General features: G+C 36.9%; 1 protein-coding gene across 1 annotated transcript in view; it reads left to right on the forward strand.

The window, feature by feature from the left end:
* The window catches only part of ENPEP (glutamyl aminopeptidase), a 108,947-nt gene that overhangs the window by 41,906 nt on the left and 39,478 nt on the right, over positions 1–27,563 (forward strand). The window contains exons 4-10 of the mRNA XM_059923432.1: positions 31–151; positions 2,516–2,670; positions 3,105–3,218; positions 18,765–18,899; positions 20,736–20,801; positions 25,911–25,976; positions 26,113–26,264. Coding sequence (XP_059779415.1) covers positions 31–151; positions 2,516–2,670; positions 3,105–3,218; positions 18,765–18,899; positions 20,736–20,801; positions 25,911–25,976; positions 26,113–26,264 — 809 coding nt within the window. The remainder of the gene's footprint in view (positions 1–30; positions 152–2,515; positions 2,671–3,104; positions 3,219–18,764; positions 18,900–20,735; positions 20,802–25,910; positions 25,977–26,112; positions 26,265–27,563) is intronic.

Here is a 27,563-nt window from a genome sequence, read left to right on the forward strand (position 1 = left end):
AATTTTCACTGAATTTTTTTTTTTTAATAGCTCACTATATATGTCCAGCCAGAGCAAAAGCACACAGCTGAATATGCTGCAAATATAACTAAAAGTGTGTTTGATTATTTTGAAGACTACTTTGCTATGGATTATTCTCTTCCTAAATTAGGTGAGAACCATTTTTTATTTTCTTATTTTTAATATTGCTTTTGTTTTCACCTAAGTTAACTCACTTACTCCAGCTTTAGCATCCTTAGTTAATGGTCATCCCTTAGTCTTTTCATCATATGCCTATACTATGTATCTAATACTTACTAGATGCTGAAAGATTCATTCTGGATTCCTCTAAGAATAATGTTTATACTCTGTTCTTACTTGATAAATGTATAGTATTTTATTTCCAAATAAAGATTGAAGTATATACATAAAACTGCAGACACTGATAATGATGGAACCAGAAAGAGCAACCTAGATCAGCTGATTTAAAAATTGTTTAAAATTGTTTAAAAATACCCATCCCAATAGCTTACATTGCCTCCCTACCATCAGTGAGTTAATAAATAATAGGGATAAATGATGCTGTCAGAGTCCCATGTACTTCCAGTCTTTCCATTGTTGTACAAGACTAATTCTAGATTCTTCAACAGTTAAAATGAACTGGTGCTCCTTCCATAAGTATTTTTTCTAATATGGAGGATGGGGGGAACATGTTTTCTTTTTAAAATAAAAATAGTGCTATAATCAAAATGGTATGGATATGACACTTCTATCAACAGCAGAAATGCTTTAATAGTAAGCTTGAGTGGTATTAGCAAAGACTTTAAATGTAACACCCATATAGATGTCTGTAGGGATGAAATGAAGGCAACAAGAAAATCAACAAACCAACAATCGACTTCTCTATTTCTGTTTCTGCCCTTACTTTAATAAATTACCAATGCAAAGCAACTGGAATGCCAAATTCTCTACATGGGAATGGCTGTGGCTCTGAGCAACTTTGTGGATGCTCCATTTTTTTTTTTTTTTTTTTTATTGCTTAACAGGTATTAGAGAAGGAGACAGGAAGAGAAACAACTTTCCATCAAAATCAGAATAATATCTAATAAAATGTTAATCACATTAATTTAAAAGTCTTTTTCTCTTTATCTCTCTTGTACCACCCATGATAACCTGGGAAGTGGAAATCTCACAAATTTATTTCTCTCTTCTCTTTTCTTCCTCCCTCTCTCCCGTATTCCTTCTTCTTCTTCATACTTTTATATGCATTTTCAATTCTTTCAGAATTGACTCTTAGACTTTCCTTACAATTGATTACTGCATTTATCCACCCCCCAAATTAAAGGCACTGGAGTGAATTAATTATAATGTCAATACTCAACAAAGAAATGAGGTTTAAAAAAATTCCTTTTGTTCATGGGTTAGGTACAAATTACACTCTGTAACATTATGGAAAATACTGGCCCTTGGGGGGAATATTTCTCCAAACTTTAAGAGGTACTCTTGTGACAAAATAACCAAACCTAAGAATGAAAATAACACTAAAAGTAAACTACTGCTGTAATTCTGACCTCCATTTAAGATGTATCCATTTTCATTCTTTTTATAAAAAGCTTTAAGAATCTTTATTTTGACGCTAAAGAAAGGACCTTTTCTTTATGTTAGATGAAAATTTAATTTATTTTCATTTATGTGCCTAATTTAAATTATATGTAATAATAAATAAATCCCATTCTTATTATAGTTCATTAACCGGAGAAGCTGTGTTCTGTCCACTAATCCAACTGAAACTTTTCTGTTTTGGGATTTAACATAGAACTGATTAACACTGCCTCCTTCTGTCAGATAGCATGTCTACGACTATAGGTCCCAGCAAAAATAAGGACTAGAAAGTCTAGATTGAATTCAACATTTTAGACCTGGAAGGGAATTTACAGAGAATATAGTCAATTCCATGTTGATCCAACTAATTTAATACATACATACAAGTGGATGGTAAGCTATTCAATTAGTAGGGAATCTGGTTGACCACAAATTGTACAGAATTAGGGAAAAAGTGGAATTTTGTATTTTCTAATAATCTGTTTCCTTGGACAGAAATATATTTCTACATACTTGGAAGCTCTGTACTTCTAAGACCTCATTTGAAAACTGCATTCTCTTATTCCTTACAGAATATCCCCCCAAACAGAAGCTTGGTATTATCTAAGTGAAAGTCATGGGAAAAAAACAAAATAAAAATGAAATACAGAAAGGAACAAAAGACATAAAATTATAGAGGACTTGAAAAGAGCACTGCCAATAGTATTCTTAAAAAATAAAAGACACATTGATATCTGGAGCCAACAGGAAGAGTTCCATGGAAATTTTGAGTGCATTAAAGACTGAAAAGTTTACACAAATAGATGATTGTTTTTCACGCTGAGAAATTATATTTAGTCTTTTAAAAAACATTCATCTAAAGAACTTAATTTGGTAAGAAGTGCTATGAACAAAATGGAAAGAATGTATTTCTCACTGGACTCTTTTTCCATAGATAAAATCGCTATTCCAGATTTTGGCACTGGGGCTATGGAGAACTGGGGACTCATCACTTACAGAGAAACAAACCTGCTTTATGACCCTAATGAATCAGCCTCATCAAACCAACAGAGGGTGGCCACTGTGGTTGCCCATGAACTTGTGCATCAGGTATAGAATCTTAGCACCAACTTAGCTTATTTTAAAAAGTGGCTTAAGACCATAGGAATGATTGAAATTATAACTTAGCAAATAAAAAATAGCCAACCCAGAAAATCCTGCTTGAAAGTCTTTCTTACTGCTAATAAACATTTTACCATAAAGAAACTTTTAAGACACATTGTTTTGCCTTTAGTAAATACACGAGGTTTTCCTATAACTTTAAATATTCCCAGTACTACCAAAATAAAGACAATAAACTAAGGAGAATTTCAGATCACTTAAAAACCAGGAGAAATAAAGCAGGAAATAAATGCTAAGTATGACGTCTGCCACTTTTGTGTCAAGTGACAAAATTTGCATGAACAAATGAATGTACTGAAATTTTCTAGGCCTTTCTACCAAAGGCATGAGAATTTAACCCTCTTTCTTGCTTATAATTTCAGTGGTTCGGAAATACTGTGACCATGGAATGGTGGGAAGACTTGTGGTTAAACGAAGGGTTTGCTTCCTTCTTTGAGTTCCTGGGAGTAGACCATGCAGAAAAAGAGTGGCAAATGGTGAGCCCTAAACATATAAGTTCCAAATCTCTGTTTTCCTCATGTCAAGCTGATTGAAGCCTTTGGACTATGACAGTGGCCCTGAGTTTGGGGCCAAGTACAGTATCGAATTGGGAATTCCATTGGGAGGCTGGGGTGGAACCAGCTGCCTCCACTGAACTACACCTTGCTCAGAGCCTATGCCCAGGCCCTAGAGGGCAATTGACCACCACGAGCCAAGGATGTGGTTGGTAGAGTCATTCAAGAACACGTGCCAAGGCAGGAAAAAAATATCTAGCTTAGACAATGCCAACTCTGTGTTCAAGAAAGTATCTATAGTGCTAACCCTTTGAAAAATGTCCAAGCCTAATTTTATAAATGACTTCCCTTACACAGGTTGCTGAAATGACACGGTAAAGAGATAAATGCATAAACTTAGTAGTTAGACTCAAGTTCAAATCTTGCACACATCATTTCTTAGATGCATTACAGGGAATGTGACCTTGAGCAAGTTACATATCCTCTCTGAGTCAGTTCTCTCCTCTATGAAAGAAGAACACTGTTCTCTGTCTTGTAAGCTTAAAAGCTTCCAAAATGTACATGTAATTACTATTATTATTCTGTGTCTCTGAGGGGCCTGGAACAGAGGCTTCTATGAACCTTACAGATATTTTCCCCAAAAAGCTACATCTGTTTTCATCTGTATTTAGATGGTGTGGGTATTCTTATCAGTTTGTATACATAAAAGTATAAGTGTGTGGTTATGTGAAAGTAGCATTACAGGAGGTTGTGTACTGTATAGACTACTACCCTCCACTGGATACAATAAGAAGAGTGTTAGATGCTCGCAGCCCTTGCAGTTTTCACAACCTTCTTTAAAAAGTGAAAAAGTTAAACTGGTGAACTCAAAGTCCACCAATTTAAATGTAAATCTCATTCAAAACACCCTCACAGAAACACCCACAATAACGTTTGAGCAAATACCTCGGCACCATGGTCCCATCAATCAATGTAACATAAAATTAACCATCCCAAATATCTAAGATTTAAAAGACTGATAATACCAAATGTAGGTAAATTTGTGGAACAATTTCAAGTCACATACATTGCTGGTAGACATGACACAGTCACCCTGGAAAATAGTGTGGCCACTTCTTATAAGTTAAACATACATTTATCATATAATCCAGCAATCCTACTCCAAGAGACATGAAAACACTTGTCCACATAAAACCTGCATGTAAATGCACATAATGGGAATATTCATAATAGCCAACTGCTGGAAACAACTCAAATTTAGAAATAAATTGTAGCGTATTGATACAATAGAATACTACTCAACAGGAGAAGGAGCAAACTACTGGTAAAGCAACACTGTGGATGAATCTCTAAAGCATCTGCTATGTGGAAAAAGGCATCTGTGAATGACTACACACTGAATGAGTCCATTTATTTGACATTCTAGAAAAGACAAAACTATAGGAATAAAATATATATCACTGGTTGTCAGGGACTGAGGTGAGAGGAGGAGACAGACTGAAAAAGGATTCAAGGGAACTTTTGGGGGTAAGAAATATTTCCATATCTTGACTATGATTGTAGTTACAGATTGTTTATATCTGTCAAAACTCATCAAACTGTCTACTTTAAGAGGGTAAATTTTAATAATGTAAATATATTCCAAAAAACTTAACTTTAAAAAAATGGACCGTTAGATAGCCTCAACCACCAGAGGGCAGACAACAGAAGCAAGAAAAACTATAATCCTGCAGCCTGTGGACCAAAAACCACAGTTACAGAAAGATAGAGAAGATGAAAAGGCAGAGGGCTATGTACCAGATGAAGGAACAAGAAAAAACCCCAGAAAAACAACTAAATGAAGTGGAGATAGGCAACCTTCCAGAAAAAGAATTCAGAATAATGATAGTGAAGATGATCCAGGACCTTGGAATAAGAATGGAGGCAAAGATTGAGAAGATGCAAGAAATGATTAACAAAGACCTAGAAGAATTAAAGAACAAACAAACAGAGATGACCAATACAATAACTGAAATGAAAACTACACTAGAAGGAATCAACAGCAGAATAACTGAGGCAGAAGAACGGATAAGTGACCTGGAAGACAGAATGATGGAATTCACTGCTGCGGAACAGACTAAAGAAAAAAGAATGAAAAGAAATGAAGACAGCCTAAGAGACCTCTGGGACAACATTAAACGCAACAACATTCGCATTATAGGGGTCCCAGAAGGAGAAGAGAGAGAGAAAGGACCAGAGAAAATATTTGAAGAGATTATAGTCGAAAACTTCCCTAACATGGGAAAGGAAATAGCCACCCAAGTCCAGGAAGCGCAGAGAGTCCCATACAGGATAAACCCAAGGAGAAACACGCTGAGACGAATAGTAATCAAAGTGGCAAAAATTAAAGACAAAGAAAAATTATTGAAAGCAGCAAGGGAAAAACGACAAATAACATACAAGGGAACTCCCATAAGGTTAACAGCTGATTTCTCAGCAGAAACTCTGCAAGCCAGAAGGGAGTGGCATGATATACTTAAAGTGATGAAAGGGAAGAACCTACAACCAAGATTACTCTACCCGGCAAGGATCTCATTTAGATTTGATGGAGAAATCAAAAGCTTTACAGACAAGCAAAAGCTAAGAGAATTCAGCACCACCAAACCAGCTCTACAACAAATGCTAAAGGAACTTCTCTAAGTGGGAAACACAAGAGAAGAAAAGGACCTACAAAAACAAACCCAAAACAATTAAGAAAATGGTCATAGGAACATACGTATCGATAATTACCTTAAACGTGAATGGATTAAATGCCCCAACCAAAAGACATAGACTGGCTGAATGGATACAAAAACAAGACCCATATATATGCTGTCTACAAGAGACCCACTTTAGACCTAGGGACACATACAGACTGAAAGTGATGGGATGGAAAAAGATATTCCATGCAAATGGAAATCAAAAGAAAGCTGGAGTAGCTATACTCATATCAGATAAAATAGACTTTAAATTAAAAAATGTTACAAGAGACAAGGAAGGACACTACATAATGATCCAGGGATCAATCCAAGAAGAAGATATAACAATTATAAATATATATGCACCCAACATAGGAGCACCCCAATACATAAGGCAACTGCTAACAGCTATAAAAGAGGAAATCGACAGTAACACAATAATAGTGGGGGACTTTAACACCTCACTTACACCAATGGACAGATCATCCAAAATGAAAATAAATAAGGAAACAGAAGCTTTAAATGACACAATAGACCAGATAGATTTAATTGATATATATCGGACATTCCATCCAAAAACAGCAGATTACACGTTCTTCTCAAGTGCGCACGGAACATTCTCCAAGATAGATCACATCTTGGGTCACAAATCAAGCCTCAGTAAATTTAAGAAAATTGAAATCATATCAAGCATCTTTTCTGACCACAACGCTATGAGATTAGAAATGAATTACAGGGAAAAAAACGTAAAAAGGACAAACACATGGAGGCTAAACAATACGTTACTAAATAACCAAGAGATCACTGAAGAAATCAAAGAGGAAATCAAAAAATACCTAGAGACAAATGACAATGAAAACACGACGACCCAAAACCTATGGGATGCAGCAAAAGCAGTTCTAAGAGGGAAGTTTATAGCTATACAAGCCTACCTAAAGAAACAAGAAAAAGCTCAAGTAAACAATCTAACCTTACACTTAAAGAAACTAGAGAAAGAAGAACAAACAAAACCCAAAGTTAGCAGAAGGAAAGAAATCATAAAGATCAGAGCAGAAATAAATGAAATAGAAACAAAGAAAACAATAGCAAAGATCAATAAAACTAAAAGTTGGTTCTTTGAGAAGATAAACAAAATTGATAAGCCATTAGCCAGACTCATCAAGAAAAAGAGGGAGAGGACTCAAATCAATAAAATCAGAAATGAAAAAGGAGAAGTTACAACAGACACTGCAGAAATACAAAGCATCCTAAGAGACTACTACAAGCAACTTTATGCCAATAAAATGGACAACCTGGAAGAAATGGACAAATTCTTAGAAAGGTATAACCTTCCAAGACTGAACCAGGAAGAAATAGAAAATATGAACAGACCAATCACAAGTAATGAAATTGAAACTGTGATTAAAAATCTTCCAACAAACAAAAGTCCAGGACCAGATGGCTTCACAGGTGAATTCTATCAAACATTTAGAGAAGAGCTAACACCCATCCTTCTCAAGCTCTTCCAAAAAATTGCAGAGGAAGGAACACTCCCAAACTCATTCTATGAGGCCACCATCACCCTGATACCAAAACCAGACAAAGACACTACAAAAAAAGAAAATTACAGACCAATATCACTGATGAATATAGATGCAAAAATCCTCAACAAAATACTAGCAAACAGAATCCAACAACACATTAAAAGGATCATACACCACGATCAAGTGGGATTTATCCCAGGGATGCAAGGATTCTTCAATATACGCAAATCAATCAATGTGATACACCATATTAACAAATTGAAGAATAAAAACCATATGATCATCTCAATAGATGCAGAAAAAGCTTTTGACAAAATGCAACACCCATTTCTGATAAAAACTCTCCAGAAAGTGGGCATAGAGGGAACCTACCTCAACATAATAAAGGCCATATATGACAAACCCACAGCAAACATCATTCTCAATGGTGAAAAACTGAAAGCATTTCCTCTAAGATCAGGAACGAGACAAGGATGTCCACTCTCACCACTATTATTCAACATAGTTTTGGAAGTCCTAGCCACGGCAATCAGAGAAGAAAAAGAAATAAAAGGAATACAAATTGGAAAAGAAGAAGTAAAACTGTCACTGTTTGCGGATGACATGATACTATACATAGAGAATCCTAAAACTGCCACCAGAAAACTGCTAGAGCTAATTAATGAATATGGTAAAGTTGCAGGATACAAAATTAATGCACAGAAATCTCTTGCATTCCTATACACTAATGATGAAAAATCTGAAAGAGAAATTATGGAAACACTCCCATTTACCATTGCAACAAAAAGAATAAAATACCTAGGAATAAACCTACCTAGGGAGACAAAAGACCTGTATGCAGAAAACTATAAGACACTGATGAAAGAAATTAAAGATGATACCAACAGATGGAGAGATATACCATGTTCTTGGATTGGAAGAATCAATATTGTGAAAATGAGTATACTACCCAAAGCAATCTACAGATTCAATGCAATCCCTATCAAATTACCAATGGCATTTTTTACGGAGCTAGAACAAATCATCTTAAAATTTGTATGGAGACACAAAAGACCCCGAATAGGCAAAGCAGTCTTGAGGCAAAAAAATGGAGCTGGAGGAATCAGACTCCCTGACTTCAGACTATACTACAAAGCTACAGTAATCAAGACAATATGGTACTGGCACAAAAACAGAAACATAGATCAATGGAACAAGATAGAAAGCCCAGAGATTAACCCACGCACCTATGGTCAACTAATCTATGACAAAGGAGGCAAAGATATACAATGGAGAAAAGACAGTCTCTTCAATAAGTGGTGCTGGGAAAACTGGACAGCTACATGTAAAAGAATGAAATTAGAATACTCCCTAACACCATACACAAAAATAAACTAAAAAAAAAAAAAAAAAAATGGACCAAGAAAAGCATTAATTAAATTATAAAATTAATTAAATTAACTTCTAATAAATGTTTTCAGATTATGAAAACTGAAATTACTGAAAAAATGTTCAATTAGTATTTGGTATTGCATCCTTATTATTTTCTCATATCACAAAAGTATACTTTGAGAACAAGTTAGTCTATAAATTAAAACTGAAAGATAAAAAAAAGTGAAAAAGTTAATTTGCAACAATTGCTTATTTAAAATTTAATCTACATTGTGGTTTTTCAAGGATGGAACTATTGACATTTGGGCCAGATAATTCTTTGTTGTGGGGACTGTCCTGTGTATTGTAGGGTATTTAGCAGCATCCCTGGCCTGTACCTATTAGATGCCAGTAACCCTCCACCCCAGCTGTGAAACCAAAAATGTCTCCATAAGATGGTGTGGAGAAAACGGAACCCTCCTACTCTGTTGGTGGGAATGAAAGTTGGTGCAGCCACTATGGAAAACAGTATGGAAGTTCCTCAGAAAGCTAAAAATAAAACTACCACATGCTCCAGCAATCCCACTCCTGGACGTATACCTGGACAAAACTATAAATCAAAGAGATACATGCACCCCTATGTTCACAGCAGCACTATTCACAATAGCCAAGACATGGAAACAACCTAAATGTTCATCAAAAGATGAATGGATAAAGAAGACAGGAGAAGATGGTGGAAGAGTAAGACGCGGAGATCACCATCCTCCCACAGATACACCAGAAATACATCTGCACGTGAAACTGCTCCTATAGAACACCCACTAGACGCTAGCAGAAGAACTCAGACCTCCCAAAAGGCAAGAAACTCCCCACGTACCTGGGTAGGGCAAAAGAAAAAAGAAAAAACAGAGACAAAATAATAGGGACAGGACCTGCACCAGGGGGAGGGAGCTGTGAAGGAGGAAAGGTTTCCACACACTAGAAGCTCCTTTGCAGGTGGAGACTGCAGGTGGCGGAGGGGGGAAGCTTCGGAGCCACGGAGGAGAGCGCAGCAACAGGCTTGTGGAGGGCAAAGTGGAGAGATTCCCGCAAAGAGGATCAGTGCCAACCAGCACTCTACAGCCCAAGAGGCTTGTCTGCTCACCCGCCGGGGCGGGCGGGGGCTGGGAGCTGAGGCTCGTGCTTCGGTCGGATCGCAGGGAGAGGACTGGGGTTGGCTGCGTGAACACAGCCTGAAGGGGCTAGTGCACCAAGGCTAGCCGGGAGGGAGTCCGGGAAAAGGTCTGGAGCTGCCGAAGAGGCAAGAGACTCTTTCTTGCCTCTTGTTTCCTGGTGCGCGAGGAGACAGGATTAGGAGCGCTGCTTAAAGGAGCTCCAGAGACGGGCGCGAGCCCCGGCTATCAGCACGGACCCCAGAGACGGGCATGAGACGCTAAGGCTGCTGCTGCCGCCACCAAGAAGCCTGTGTGCAAGCACAGGTCACTATCCACACCGCCCCTCTCAGGAGCCTGTGCAGCCCGCCACTGCCAGGGTCCCGTGATCCAGGGACAACTTCCCCGGGAGAACTCATGGCGCGCCTCAGATTGGTGCAAAGTCATGCTGGCCTCTGCCGCCGCAGGCTGGCCCCGTGTCCTACCCCTCCCTCCCCCTGGCCTGAGTGAGCCAGAGCCCCCTAATCAGCTGCTCCTTTAACCCCGTCCTGTGTAAGTGAAGAACAGATGCCCTCAAGCGACCTATACGCAGAGGCGGGTCCAAATCCAAAGCTGAAACCCGGGAGCTGTGCAAAGAAAGAAGAGAAAGGGAAATCTCTCCCAGCAGCCTCAGAAGCAGCGGATTAAAGCTCCACAATCAACTTGATGTACCCTGCATCTGTGGAATACCTGAATAGACAACGAATCATCCCAAATTGAGGAGGTGGACTTTGGGAGCAAGATATATTATTTTTTCCTCTTTTTCTCTTTTTGTGAGTGTGTATGTGTATGCTTCTGTGTGAGATTTTGTCTGTATAGCTTTGCTTTCACCATTTGTCCCAGGGTTCTGTCCGTCTGCTTCTTTTTTTTACTTAAAAAATTATTTTTTCTCAATAATTATTTTTTATTTTTTTATTTTAATAACTTTATTTTATTCTATCTTACTTTATTTTATTTTATTTTATCCTCTTTCTTTCTTTCTTTCTTTCTTGTTATTTTTTCTCCCTTTTATTCTGAGCCATGTGGATGAAAGACTCTTGGTGCTCCAGCCAGGCATCAGGGCTGTGCCTCTGAGGTGGGAGAGCCAACTTCAGGACACTGGTCCACAAGAGACCTCCCAGCTCCACGTAATACCAAATGGCGAAAATCTCCCAAAGATCTCCATCTCAACACCAAGACCCAGCTTCACTCAACGACCAGCAAGCTACAGTGCTGGACACCCTATGCCAAACAACTAGCAAGACAGGAACACAGCCCCATCCATTAGCAGACAGGCTGCCTAAAATCATAATAAGGTCACAGACACCCCAAAACACACCACCGGGCATGGACCTGCCCATCAGAAAGACAAGATCCAGCCTTATCCACCAGAACACAGGCACTAGTCCCCTCCACCAGGAAGCCTACACAAACCACTGAACCAACCTTAGCCACTGGGGACAGACACCAAAAACAATGGGAACTACGAACCTGCAGCCTGCGAAAAGGAGACCCCAAACACAGTAAGATAAGCAAAATGAGAAGACAGAAAAACACACAGCAGATGAAGGAGCAGGGTCAAAACACACCAGACCTAACAAATGAAGAGGAAATAGGCAGTCTACCTGAAAAAGAGTTCAGAATAATGATAGTAAAGATGATCCAAAATCTTGGAAATAGAATAGACAAAATGCAAGAAACATTTAACAAGGGCCTAGAAGAACTAAAGAGGAACCAAGCAATGATGAACAACACAATAAATGAAATTAAAAATACTCTACAAGGGATCAATAGCAGAATAACTGAGGCAGAAGAACGGATAAGTGACCTGGAAGATAAAATAGTGGAAATAACTACTGCAGAGCAGAATAAAGAAAAAAGAATGAAAAGAACTGAGGACAGTCTCAGAGACCCCTGGGACAACATTAAACGCACCAACATTCGAATTATAGGGGTCCCAGAAGAAGAAGAGAAAAAGAAAGGGACTGAGAAAATATTTGAAGAGATTATAGTTGAAAACTTCCCTAATATGGGAAAGGAAATAGTTAATCAAGTCCTGGAAGCACAGAGAGTCCCATACAGGATAAATCCAAGGAGAAACATGCCAAGACACATATTAATCAAACTATCAAAAATTATATATAAAGAAAACATATTAAAAGTAGCAAGGGAAAAACAACAAATATCACACAAGGGAATCCCCATAAGGTTAACAGCTGATCTTTCAGCAGAAACTCTGCAAGCCAGAAGGGAGTGGCAGCACATATTTAAAGTGATGAAGGAGAAAAACCTACAACCAAGATTACTCTACCCAGCAAGGATCTAATTCAGATTTGATGGAGAAATTAAAACCTTTACAGACAAGCAAAAGCTGAGAGAGTTCAGCATCACCAAACCAGCTTTACAACAAATGCTAAAGGAACTTCTCTAGGCAAGAAACACAAGAGAAGGAAAACACCTACAATAACAAACCCAAAACATTTAAGAAAATGGGAATAGGAACATACATATCGATAATTACCTTCAACGTGAATGGATTAAATGCTCCAACCAAAAGACACAGACTGGCTGAATGGATACAAAAACAAGACCTGTATATATGCTGTCTACAAGAGACCCACTTCAGACATAGGGACACATACAAACTGAAAGTGAGGGGATGGAAAAAGATATTCCATGCAAATGGAAATCAAAAGAAAGCTGGAGTAGCAATTCTCATATCAGACAAAATAGACTTTAAAATAAAGACTATTACAAGAGACAAAGAAGGACACTACATAATGATCAAGGGATCGATCCAAGAAGAAGATATAACAATTGTAAATATTTATGCACCCAACATAGGAGCACCTCAATACATAAGGCAAATACTAACAGCCATAAAAGGGGAAATCGACAGTAACACTATCATAGTAGGGGACTTTAACACCCCACTTTCACCAATGGACAGATCATCCAAAATGAAAATAAATAAGGAAACACAAGCTTTAAATGATACATTAAACAAGATGGACTTAATTGGTATTTATAGGACATTCCACCCAAAAACAACAGAATATACATTTTTCTCAAGTGCTCATGGAACATTCTCCAGGATAGATCATATCTTGGGTCACAAATCAAGCCTTGGTAAATTTAAGAAAATTGAAATCGTATCAAGTATCTTTTCCGACCACAACGCTATGAGACTAGATATCAATTACAGGAAAAGATCTGTAAAAAATACAAACACATGGAGGCTACACAATACACTACTTAATAACGAAGTGATCACTGAAGAAATCAAAGGGGAAATCAAAAAATACCTAGAAACAAATGACAATGGAGACACGATGACCCAAAACCTATGGGATGCAGCAAAAGCAGTTCTAAGAGAGAAGTTTATAGCAATACAATCCTACCTTAAGAAACAGGAAACATCTCAAATAAACAACCTAACCTTGCACCTAAAGCAATTAGAGAAAGAATAACAAAAAAACCCCAAAGTTAGCAGAAGGAAAGAAATCATAAAGATCAGGTCAGAAATAAATGAAAAAGAAATGAAGGAAACGATAGCAAAGATCAATAAATCTAAAAGCTGGTTCTTTGAGAAGATAAACAAAATTGATAAACCATTAGCCAGACTCATCAAGAAAAAAAGGGAGAAGACTCAAATCAATAGAATTAGAAATGAAAAAGGAGAAGTAACAACTGACACTGCAGAAATACAAACGATCATGAGAGATTACTACAAGCAACTCTATGCCAATAAAATGGACAACCTGGAAGAAATGGACAAATTCTTAGAAAAGCACAACCTGCCGAGACTGAACCAGGAAGAAATAGAAAATATGAACAGACCAATCACAAGCACTGAAATTGAAACTGTGATTAAAAATCTTCCAACAAACAAAAGCCCAGGACCAGATGGCTTCACAGGCGAATTCTATCAAACATTTAGAGAAGAGCTAACACCTATCCTTCTCAAACTCTTCCAAAATATTGCAGAGGGAGGAACACTCCCCAACTCATTCTACGAGGCCACCATCACCCTGATACCAAAACCAGACAAAGATGTCACAAAGAAAGAAAACTACAGGCCAATATCACTGATGAACATAGATGCAAAAATCCTCAACAAAATACTAGCAAACAGCATCCAACAGCACATTAAAGGGATCATACACCATGATCAAGTGGGGTTTATTCCAGGAATGCAAGGATTCTTCAATATACGTAAATCAATCAATGTGATACACCATATTAGCAAATTGAAGGATAAAAACCATATGATCATCTCAATTGATGTAGAAAAAGCTTTCAACAAAATTCAACACCCATTTATGATAAAAACCCTCTAGAACATAGGCATAGAGGGAACCTAGCTCAACATAATAAAGGCCATATATGACAAACCCACAGCCAACATCATTCTCAATGGTGAAAAACTGAAACCATTTCCACTAAGATCAGGAACAAGACAAGGTTGCCCACTCTCACCACTATTATTCAACATAGTTTTGGAAGTTTTAGCCACAGCAATCAGAGAAGAAAAAGAAATAAAAGGAATCCAAATCAGAAAAGAAGAAGTAAAGCTGTCACTGTTTGCAGCTGACATGATACTATACATAGAGAATCCTAAAGATGCTACCAGAAAACTACTAGAGCTAATCAATGAATCTGGTAAAGTAGCAGGATACAAAATTAATGCACAGAAATCTCTTGCATTCATATAAAGTAATGATGAAAAATCTGAAAGTGAAATTAAGAAAACACTCCCGTTTACCACTGCAACAAAAAGAATAAAATATCTAGGAATAAACCTACCTAAGGAGACAAAAGACCTGTATGCAGAAAATTATAAGACACTGATGAAAGAAATTAAAGATGATACAAATAGATGGAAAGATATACCATGTTCCTGGATTGGAAGAATCAACATTGTGAAAATGACTCTACTACCCAAAGCAATCTACAGATTCAATGCAATCCCTATCAAACTACCACTGGCATTTTTCACAGAACTAGAACAAAAAATTTCACAATTTGTATGGAAACACAAAAGACCCCAAATAGCCAAAGCAATCTTGAGAACGAAAAATGGAGCTGGGGGAATCAGGCTCCCTGACTTCAGACTATATTACAAAGCTACAGTAATCAAGACAGTTTGGTACTGGCACAAAAACAGAAATATAGATCAATGGAACAGGATAGAAAGCCCAGAGACAAACCCACGCACATATGGTCACCTTATCTTTGATAAAGGAGGCAAGCATATACAGTGGAGAAAAGACAGCCTCTTCAATAAGTGGTGCTGGGAAAACTGAACAGGTGCATGTAAAAGTATGAAATTAGAACACTCCCTAACACCATACACAAAAATAAACTCAAAATGGATTAAAGACCTAAATGTAAGGCCAGACACTATCAAACTCTTAGAGGAAAATCTAGGCAGAACACTCTATGACATAAATCACAGCAAGATCCTTTTTGACTCACCTCCTAGAGAAATGGAAATAAAAACAAAAATAAACAAATGGGACCTAATGAAACTTAAAAGCTTTTGCACCGCAAAGGAAACCATAAACAAGACCAAAAGACAACCCTCAGAATGGGAGAAAATATTTGCAAATGAAGCAACTGACAAAAGATTAATCTCCAAAATTTACAAGCAGCTCATGCAACTCAATAACAAAAAACCAAACAACCCAATCCAAATATGGGCAGAAGAGCTAAAGAGACATTTCTCCAAAGAAGATATACAGATTGCCAACAAACACATGCAAGAATGCTCAACATCATTAATCATTAGAGAAATGCAAATCAAAACTACAATGAGATATCATCTCACACCAGTCAGAATGGCCATCATCAAAAAATCTAGAAACAATAAATGCTGGAGAGGGTGTGGAGAAAAGGGAACACTCTTGCACTGTTGGTGGGAATGTAAATTGATACAGCCACTATGGAAAACAGTATGGAGGTTCCTTAGAAAACTAAAAATAGAGCTACCATACGACCCAGCAATCCCACTACTGGGCATATACCCTGAGAAAACCATAATTCAAAAAGAGTCATGTACCACAATGTTCATTGCAGCTCTATTTACAATAGCCAGGACATGGAAGCAACCTAAGTGTCCATCATCAGATGAATGGATAAAGAAGATGTGGCACATATATACAATGGAATATTACTCAGCCATAAAAAGAAACGAAATGGAGTTATTTGTAGTGAGGTGGATGGAGTTAGAGTCTGTCATACAGAGTGAAGTAAGTCAGAAAGAGAAAAACAAATACAGTATGCTAACACATATCTATGGAATCTAAGAAAAAAAAAAAGTCATGAAGAACCGAGTGGCAAGACGGGAATAAAGACACAGACCTACTAGAGAATGGACTTGAGGATATGGGGTGGGGGAAGGGTAAGCTGTGACAAAGTGAGAGAGTGGCATGGACATATATACACTACCAAATGTAAAATAGATAGCTAGTGGGAAGCAACCACATAGCACAGGGAGATCAGCTCGGTGCTTCGTGACCACCTAGAGGGGTGGGATAGGGAGGGTGGGAGGGAGGGAGATGCAAGAGGGAAGAGATATGGGGACATATGTATATGTATAACTGATTCACTTTGTTATAAAGCAGAAACTAACACACCATTGTAAAGCAATTATACTCCAATAAAGATGTAAAAAAAAAAAAGATGAATGGATAAAGACGATGTTGTACATGTATACAATGGAATATTACTCAGCCACAAAAAAGAATGAAATAATGCCATTTGCAGCAACACGGATGCAACTAGAGATGATCACACTAAGTAAGTCAAAAAGAGAAAGACAGATACCATATGATATCACTTATATGTGGAATCTAAAATACGGCACAATGAACTTATCTACAAAACAGAAATGGACTCACAGACATAGAGAACAGACTTGTGGTTGCCAAGGGGTGGGAGAGGGAGAGGGATGGACTGATAGTTTGGGGTTAGTAGATGCAAACTATTACATTTAGAATGGATAAACAACAAGGTCCTACTGTATAGCACAGGGAACTATATCCAGTCTCCTGGGATAAACCATAATGGAAAAGAATATAAAAAATAATGTATGTATGTGTATAACTGAGTCACTTTGCTGTATGGCAGAAATTAGCATGACATTATAAATCAACAATACCTCAATTTAAAAAAGAGAGAGAGAAAACCAAAGAAAAATGTCTCCACATATTGCCAGATGTCCCCTAGTTGAGGACCATTCATCTATGTTGAAAATTGCTGATTTCATAATTTATTGAAATTAAACTATATAAATGAAAAATTATTTTGGCCTGTATTTTCTATAAAGTAACCCTTCTTATACGAAGATGTATTGTTTATGTAATGTATTGTATATGTAATATTTTAACATTCCACTTTCAGTGTTTCAAAAACAATTAAATATTGGAAAAATTTAGTATGCAGTTCTTAAATGAAATTTAATCATATTCCTACTCATTCATTTTTCATCTATTTATTCATTCTTCATTCAGTGAACACTACAGCGGACCCAAAACTGAATAAAACACACTTCCTGCCCTTATAGAAGTTCCTAATTTAGGGTCTGATGGTGGAGGGAATAGATAAACTAAGATACATTGTAAGAGAGCTTGATAAGTACCACAATAGTGGAGCCTCATTTTACAGGTGAAAAAATCTGATGCCCAGGAAGCTGATGTAACTTCCAAATGTCACAGAGACAATTGGTAGCACAACCAAGACGAGAGTCAACTTTCCTGACACTGAGATTAAGATTCTTTCTTCTTACCTAAACATTTTAGGGGAACAAAAATTAAAATCCAAGACAAAATTACCTTGATTGACAGTCATCACTTGACAATAGTACCTTGCCTATTATAAGTGGAATTCACAAAACTGGAAAATGTAAACTAATATAGCATGCTTCTTTTGGGAAATATTTTTGATTAAGTAAGATCAATAAAGCTTTTGATTTTTATTATTAGTTATTTAATAGAACTAGATTTCAGAATCTAATTGATTAAGAACCAAAATAATAACAGCAGCTAGTGTGTTAGGTTTTCACTTTGTGCCAGGTACTATGTCAAATGCCTGCCATGCATTATCTCATTAAATCCTCTGCACATTTCTAAAAAAGTAGCTGCCATCATGGGTGAGGGAAATTAAACTCACATGTCTAGAAAGTGGAGAAACTGAGCTTTGAACCTAGGAATTTTGACTATAGTGCTAGACCTCTCAAACACTCTATTTTGCTGAGAAAACCTAGGACAGGAATGAGAAGGTAATTATTAGAACTAAAGCAAAAGTTAATGTTTTCTTCAATTAATTACGAATCATCCAAATTCCAATGATTAATGGAAAAAGACCCCTAAAACAATTTTTGGCAAATCAACACGTTTCCTTAAGTCTCAGACAAATCTGTGGGGTAATATCATCATTCTTATTGCACAGATATGAAACAGAGCTTTGAAAGTTTGGCTCATGTCTGAAAGTCACACAGAAGTAGCAGAAACAGAATTTATAAATGCTTCTGTCTTCTTGGCCTGCCATATAGGGGTGAAGTCAAGGGAATTATAAGTAGAAGGGAATGGAATCAGTGTAGAAAAATCAGTGCAAAATATGATTAATTTGAATATCTAATATTTGTTTTAAATAATATGAGTCATTTATATTTATTTCCCCCCAATTTGTATTATATAAATGATATTTTGACATATAAACCACTATAAAGGAAGTGCTAGATTTCTTTGGTTCATTCTGTCATTTCAGCGTGATCAGATGCTACTTGAAGATGTATTACCTGTACAAGAGGATGATTCTTTGATATCTTCACACCCAATTATAGTCACTGTGACAACTCCTGATGAAATAACATCTGTTTTTGATGGGATTTCCTATAGCAAGGTGCGGAAAATAGGACACTGTTTTGAATGTCTTCCTGTTTAGTGGTTTTTCTCTTAGTAAATGCCTAAAAATGGTAAGAATGGTTATACTATGTTAATGGGCTTTGGGAAACAGTGTAGAACTTATTCCAAGTGCTGAATATTCAATAGCTTATAATTTTCAGCAGAAATGATCAATGCTGGTCATTGTCACAGGATTCTGAATCAGATTTTTTAAAGTTTCTCTTCTCACTTTTGTTTATTACGGCTATCATTCTGATAACTGAACATTTACCCTTTAAGCATCCAATTTAGAGTTATTTGACTTGATTTTTTTAAAAGACAGTAAATCTTTTTCTGCCATGTGGTCAATGAGAAGTGCCATATATGTGGACGCCTTTTCTAGTAGAATGCTTCCAGTAAGCACTTAAATCCAATTCCATTTGAAGGAATTACTTTCATCCATTTTTATATACGATTTAAATATGAATTTGTTAGCATGTCATAGATGGGGCATTTTTATCCAGTAAAATTTTATGAAAAGTTGCTAAAAACCCATAGTGACCTGAAGCTTTATGCTACCCATTTTTCTCCCACAACTCCTCCTGTAGCTTCTCCTCTAAACATATTCCACACCTGTATGCAACATATTTTAGTCAATTTTCCACCTCAGCCTCTTGTGGTTTACGCACTAGGTTAAGCTGTTCAAAAGCCACCGCAAACTAATACATTTTACTGTTCTGGGTGATACCCAAAGTTTTATTTAAGACAAAATATTATAATTATTAAAATGAATATTAGATAAAATTGGCTTTAGTGAAAAAGCCTTCTATATATTAGTATTTGAAGTTTATAGCATCATATTTTTTGGCTTTCCCTCTCATATGTTCTCATGGCATTATTTCAGGCTTCCGTTATTCATTTTTCTTTTATATTGTCAATGATTCTTTTTATCTTTCTGTTAAAAGGAAGATTTCTAATCCACTTATAGTATATTCTAATAATTCACATAGAGACATTTATATTTATTAAATCAGCTTCTTCCTAAGTTCTAGATATTCCATGGGTATAAGGTATTAGGTCAGAAATAAATACATGTTTCTAAGCCTTTAGCTTTATACTAGGTACAAAAATAACTTATATTTTAATAAATAACTAACTCAAATGGGGAAGCAATGTTTTTCTGGTCAGTTACTTGAAAATTGATTTTTAAATCTATGAATAATGCATTTAAAATTAATCTTATAACATATGAAAAGCAAGTAGACAGCAGAAGTATTCATCAGACTCTTCAGACTAAATAAAATCAAATGAGATAAACCACTTTGGAAGAGTAGCATTTTATGCCTAAATTATATACATAATCTATATTAAACTATCTGACCAGATTAATTCCTCAACTGTCTACTCCCCTCTGTTAAAATATAATTATTTTTCCCAAATATTCCAATATACTTAAGAAGTAGCCAGAATTTTATCCTGAAGTTGCTTTCCTTGTTCATCAAAGAACATGACTTTTCTAAAACTTTTTCCAGTTTCTCTTTCATTAGGAAAGCCCCATCTACTGGTTCATGTGGTAAAGTGCAATAATTATTTGAACCTTAAATTACTGAAACGATGGCCATTTTATCAATTTCTCCTTGCCTTTTAGTTATTTTAGAAGCATAGATACAGGGGGTATGCCAAGTGGTATTTTCATCCTAAAATCACAGATTGATAGCCATATAATTTAGCAGAATCATCTTAAAGACATTATCTCACAAATATGATCATGAAATACTAGTCACAATAGTGATCACTGATATTTGTTTCTTACATATCCTTTATTAATTTAACTTCCCATTCTTTTCCATCATAGGGAGCTTCCATTCTGAGAATGCTTGAAGACTGGATAACACCAGAGAAATTTCAAAAAGGATGTCAGGTATGATTTATTACTTTTAATACTATTAAAAAACTACACTGATATATGGCTGATGAATGTTAAGATATGTGATTAATTAAGGACAATTCCCTTTTTACTTTTTCCTTTCCTTGCTCAAGGATAGATAATATTGCAAAACACAAAAAGGTGATCACATCCAGGTTAGTACCTACGTTGTATCTGTAATTGTCATGTAACAAAAGTTTCACAGAGAAGTGAAACAGATTACTTAGTTATTTTTTACACCCTTTACATGTGTATTAGCTCAGTCTGCCATAACAAAACACCATAGATTGGGTGGCATAACAACAGAAATTTATTTTCTCACAGTTCTGTAGACTAAGAAGTCCAAGACCAAGGTGCTGGCAGACTGTTTTTGGTGAGAGTTTTCTTTTTGCTGTGTCCTCACATGGCAGAGAGAGAGAGAACCTTCTGGTGCCTCTTCTTATAAGGACACTGATCCCATCATGAGGCTCCCACCCTCATGGTCTCATCTAAACCTCACCCTAAACCTACCAAAGGCCTCATCTCCAAATACCATCACATTGGGCATTAGGCCTCCAAAGCATGAATTTTGGGGGAACACAATTCAGTCCACAGCAACATAATATAAAAATTTAAATCTATCTATAAAGCTCTTCCATTATAGTTTTTAAAAGGACTTTTCCCTTATTATTGGATTATAAAATGGTTAACACACATATTCCTATTATGATAAAGTCAGTGAATAAAGAGGGCCTGCTTCCGTTTGGAAAGAGAAATAACAATCAATTTCTTAAAGCATTTCACACATCCCACTTAAGCTTATTCCTCCAGTGGCTGTTTCAGTTCCATTGCTGTTCTTCTAGACCATAAGCCAATTCTCTCAGGGTTTTATATTATCTATATTACCACCATTGCTACCTTGTGCCCCTATAACTGTCCTGTCTGCAGGTTGGCTCTGTTGCAGCCTAGGGATGGAACTGTCTTCCGACTCTTTCTCTTCCATCTCCATCCCCCCTACTGTGACATTCCAGGTAGTAGGCAGAGCAGCGCTGATAGTATCCAACCCATAAAACAGAAAATGGGTGAGAGCAGTGCCCTGCTAGCTTCCCCAAAGGGTACCAGTACTTCCTTTGGATATGATTCCCCAGGACAGTGCTTGCCCACCATTCCTACAGCTCTCACTACTGCCAAGTCTTCTTATGTGGCAATCAGCATTCTCCATACCATAAAAGGAAATGGTCCCCTTCTACCCAATACTTAAATTCCTAGGTGACTATTAAAGTAAAAAATAAGACCAGGATTTAGGAAATATTCAGGGAACACTTCAGTACATTTTACTACTTTTGTCCATGAATAAAATATTGTGTGGACATTAGGTGGAAAGAGAGAAGCTATGTGTTTGTTCTTAAGTGTACATTAGAACATCTTGTAAACTTTTCATCAGCTTCAGACTCAAATTTCATACTTCTCTAACTGTAAGCACCTTTTGTGAGGAACTGTGTCTTCTATATCTTTGCATATACTCCCATGCCTAGGAGAGTGCATTATAGATGTTAGAAGATCCAAAAAAACGCTTCTTGAATGAATGAATGGTCTATAATAAATAATATAGAATATAAAAATAAACAAAGACAATTCGTTTTTAAAAGTAAATTAAAATTTCATTTGCAAAGTTTTCATTCTAAATTAAGCTGATGAATAACACGTTCTTGGAATCTTCAAAGTGGACTTCAAATTAAATAATTTTTCATATTAACTTTTTTTGAGAAGTACCAAAAGAGTCTTTAAAAGAGAATACCTGTTCTAATAATTTAATCATACTCTTGCATTTTATTTAGCTCATATCTGTGATATAATTAATTAAAAACCCAGTCCAGTCTAAAACTAGTATTTCTCACGTTAAAACCATCTTCCTCCACCCTAACTGCGACTACAGATGGCGCTAGAATGAATAGATACTAATTTTCATATCACTATAGTGCTATGGAATTAATTTACAAAAAGACACTGAAACACTCATTTTTTGCCTTCAATCTTCAAACACTAGCTAATATCTGAAAATAGTATATGATCAATATAGGCCACACTCAATAAGCTCTCAAACCAATTGGAACATCCCTTCACATAATTCTAGTATCCAAACGTATCTCTCCTTGACTTATCATCACGCTATGACTGCTACCCCTAAACCCCACAATATGTGACACTGTCCAAGACTTCTCCCTTGCAAATACTAACTTTCTACCAAAAGTGACTCATCATTAGCTAACCTGGTGTGGCGCTAACTCTGGGGATGGCCAGCTCTCTGTTCTCTTTCATGCTTATCACCTTAACCCCAAATCCAATCTCAGACAGCAAAGTAGGTACAGAGTGAGGGGAATTAAGAGTAAAACCATCAACTGGAAAATCTTTCAGGCTGTGCTTGTATGTAAAAAAGTGTATTAAATTATGGGGCATTGATAACAATGTATGGTCATGAAATAGAAGCTGAGAAATATATCCATCCTTTCTTTTTCTCCTAGTATCAGTAGTATCGCTGAAAAGACAGGAATGGTTCAACTGGAAAATGTCCTGTCCCTTCCTGAGATACTAGTCATAGAAACACTGTTCCTTTCCTTTGTGCACACTGATACTAACTGAGGGACTATTATTGGGGAACCTAGGTCATCGTGAACTTTTGACTGGAATGACTGCATCGTGATTATGCAAGGTGAAGAAGGAAATTTCTTAATATAGAATATTCAAAAGCACTAATCTAGACAAAATAAAATTAGTTCCTTTTAATATACTGCTTATATAAGCCTCTAGCTAAGGTGAAGCAAGAAACTGCAATTTAAAAAACAGTAACAATGGGCTTCCCTGGTGGCGCAGTGGTTGAGAATCCGCCTGCTAACGCAGGGGACACGGGTTCGAGCCCTGGTCTGGGAAGATCCCACATGCCGCGGAGCAACTGGGCCCGTGAGCCACAGCTACTGAGCCTACGCGTCTGGAGCCTGTGCTCCGCAACGAGAGAGGCCACGACAGTGAGAGGCCCGCGCACCGCGATGAGGAGTGGCCCCCGCTTGCCGCAACTAGAGAAAGCCCTCGCACAGAAACGAAAGACCCAACACAGCCATAAATAAATAAATAAATAAATAAATAAATAAATAAATAAATTCATAAAAAATTAAAAAAAAAAAAACAGTAACAATAACAACAGTGACGAAAACCACACAAACTGATCCAGGATTCAGAAGTCTCTTCACCGTAATCTCAGGCAAATCTCTTCACCTCTCTAGACACCAGTTTCCTTCATGCCCAAAATGTGAGAGTTGTATAAAATAGCACTTAAGGTTCCTTTCAGTTCCAAGATTGCATGTTTCTAAGTACAAGGCACCGTGAATATACAAAGAAACTCCTCTAAATTAATTTTAAGAAGATACTATTCACTAGAAATCATCATTAACAGGTAGCTATGATTATAATTATTACTATTCCGAGCATCCAATTATTTTACTAAGAAGGAATGAATGATCTATGCAAAACTCTGGAGCGAACACCTAAATTTGATACAGAATATGTGCCTTTCATTTCTCCCTTCCTTCGCCTGCCCTCCAGTGGCAGTGCTGAGCAGTGAACCAATCAAAAGAACAAATATGAAGGCAGCATTCCAAACTGGCCTCAACCCTCTCCCAGGCATCTTGGAGCAGTCCAGATAATATTGTTTTATCTCTCTATGCCTAAAAAGAGGAATTTAGAAGATAACAGGGCTAAGGTATATCACCTCCTGAAAATTAGAGCAACTCAGAGTGAAAATGATATGAGCAAAGTCAACCACTGGTTATTTTCTTTGAAGGTTCAAAGACCACTTAAGAAGGTTCTATTTCTATCAAAGACTTCCACATTTTAAACAGGACAATTCTAGAGTATAACAGAGGAGTGATACAGCAGGAATTCTGGAAGGTTTCCTGGAGAACTATAAGTACTGCTCAATTATGAGATTAGAAGAAGACAAGGAATTTTCTCTAGGGATATCATATTATGCCTGAAAACTCATATATAGAGAGGTTTTGTGACTAGAACTGACAAAAAGGGAGCCTTGTAGTTAAAAGATTTGTATTTTTAAAATATTTGAAAAATGAAATCTTACTCTTTAGAGTGAATAATTTTCCCAATTTAGCCATCATCATCATGAGTATTATTATTCAGAAGACTGTATATTCATTTATTTAGAGCAGGAGTCTGCAAACTATTATTACAGCTTGCAGGCCAAATCCAGCCCACCACCCATTTTTGTAAGGTCTGCAAATGAAAATCACTTCTAAAATTTTAAATGGCTGGAAAAAATCAAAAGAGTATTTCATGACATGTGAAAGTTGTATGGAATTCAAATATCAGTGTGTATAAATAACATTTTATTGGAAAACAGCCATTCTCATTCATTTACATATTATCTATGACTGCTTTTGTGCTATTTGGGCAGAGTTGAGTAGTTGTGACAGAGACTATATGTCTCATAACACTTAAAATCTTTACTATACAGCTTTTTACAGAAAAAGTTTGCTGAGCCTTGGCTTAGAGCCGAGCTCACCAGTTTTATCTTTGCATATCACTTCAATCACTCATGTGTGATGGGGTCATCTAGTGTCTGAGATGAGAAAACCCTACTGGTGTAAATAAAGGTAGGGGATGCAGCCAGCAGTGGACAGGTTAACATCAATAAGTGAACATCATAGAATTATGGATCTTTTTTCCTAGTGTATCAAAAATGTTATGGACTGTTGACTGCTTGCTAAACAGTTGACGGTCCTTAAGCATCTTATATTGGTTGTCCTGAAAAAATTAAACTCTTTCCCTCACCTGTTCACAATTCCATTAGACTAAAACAAAAAAACAACAAAAAAGAGAATTATCTCATTAATAAGAAAAAATATTCCTTATGCTTTACAAATAAATCGTTATTTGTACAGTGTTTTTATAGGTTACAAAATGTTTTGCATACGGCGTATCATTTGATTTTCATTCTAGGTACATTTGCTATATTATTCATTAGAGCGAGGCATGTTGAAGGGTTCAGCTCATGTTGTGGAAGTATGGAAAAAGCAAACATTGACTTTTGAAATACTTGTTATCTTTCACATGCAGAGTTACTTGGAAAAATACAAATTTAAGAATGCCAAAACTTCAGATTTTTGGGCAGCACTTGAACAGGTAAGGAGGAGTATATCCTCAAATATTTCTTTGATTAACAAATGATTTATCAATCATTTCTTTATCTGATTATTCTATCCTTTTATTTCCCCTTATTTGTTGATTGATTATTCTCTATTTTTAAAAAAAATCTTAGGCAAGTAAGTTACCAGTGAAAGAAGTAATGGACACCTGGACCAATCAGATGGGTTATCCTGTACTTAATGTGAAAGATATGAGGAACATCACACAGAGACGCTTTCTGTTGGACTCGAGAGTTAATTCTTCTGAGCCACATTCAATTTTTGGGTAAGAATCTATAACGCATTTCAGGAGAAAAGCAGAAATTTGATGGAAATACTGGCCATTTGCTTAGACCTTGCTCTTCAGTACCTGATGCTTAAGCACAGTGTATTTAGGGAAACAAAGGCATTCAGAAATAGCTCAGTTGTCTTCAGGTTCCAAATGATGGACTGAGCACATGCATGCAAGTACTATTCTTCCCAGAAATCACGGAATAAAGAAACAGAAGTACTAAAAGAAATAAACTCAGAGAAGCGAAGAAAATAGGAAGGGCTAAATGCATCATAAAATTCTAGATGAAGAAAAGCAGAGGGAGAAATATAAGCAAAAAACAGAGGAAGATGCAGCCAGATAAAAAGAGACTCTCAGCAGAGGTGGAAGCTGATTTCCCCTATCCCTAGACAGGCTCTGGGCTCAGTGTCAGCACTCAGAGTGGAAGGCAGGAGTGAGGCTGAAAATAGGGCAATTAATTTGAAGTCTGGATTCAGGACAGTTGTGCCAGCCAGACCCCTCCCCCTCCACTTTCCCTTCATTGACTGCCATGCTTTCCTCTGCACAGAGCTCTCAAAAGTCTGGCAATGACCCAAGGCAAAAATCCAGAGGGCTTTTTTTCCTAAAGAAATTGACCAAGACGTAGAGGAGAGCTAAGGATTTCCATTTGGTTGGGACACCCAAAGTAAAGCTTTCCTCCTTGTGGCATTTGTAGGATGGATGGGCTGGAGCTGCCAGCTCCCCTCATACATACACAGAGCCTCCAGTCAGACTTCCTGTTCAGCGGAGAAGTCAGTTTCAAAAATACACCTCCCTTCTCTACTCAGCCATAAAAAGAAACGAAATTGAGTTATTTGTGGTGAGGTGGATGGACCTAGAGTCTGTCATACAGAGTGAAGTAAGTCAGAAAGAGAAAAACAAATACAGTATGCTAACACATATATATGGAATCTAAGAAAAAAAAAAAAAAGTCACGAAGAACCTAGGGGTAAGATGGGAATAAAGACACAGACCTACTAGAGAATGGACTTGAGGATATGGGGAGGGGGAAGGGTAAGCTGTGACAAAGTGAGAGAGTGGCATGGACATATATACACTACCAAATGTAAAATAGATAGCTAGTGGGAAGCAGCCACATAGCACAGGGAGATCAGGTTGGTGCTTTGTGACCACCTAGAGGGGTGGGATAGGGAGGGTGGGAGGGAGGGAGACGCAAGATGGAAGAGATATGGGAACATATGTATGTGTATAACTGATTCACTTTGTTATAAAGCAGAAACTAACACACCATTGTAAAGCAATTATACTCCAATA

This window comes from Balaenoptera ricei, chromosome 5 (genome assembly GCF_028023285.1).
Source record: "Balaenoptera ricei isolate mBalRic1 chromosome 5, mBalRic1.hap2, whole genome shotgun sequence".
Lineage (NCBI taxonomy): Eukaryota > Metazoa > Chordata > Mammalia > Artiodactyla > Balaenopteridae > Balaenoptera > Balaenoptera ricei.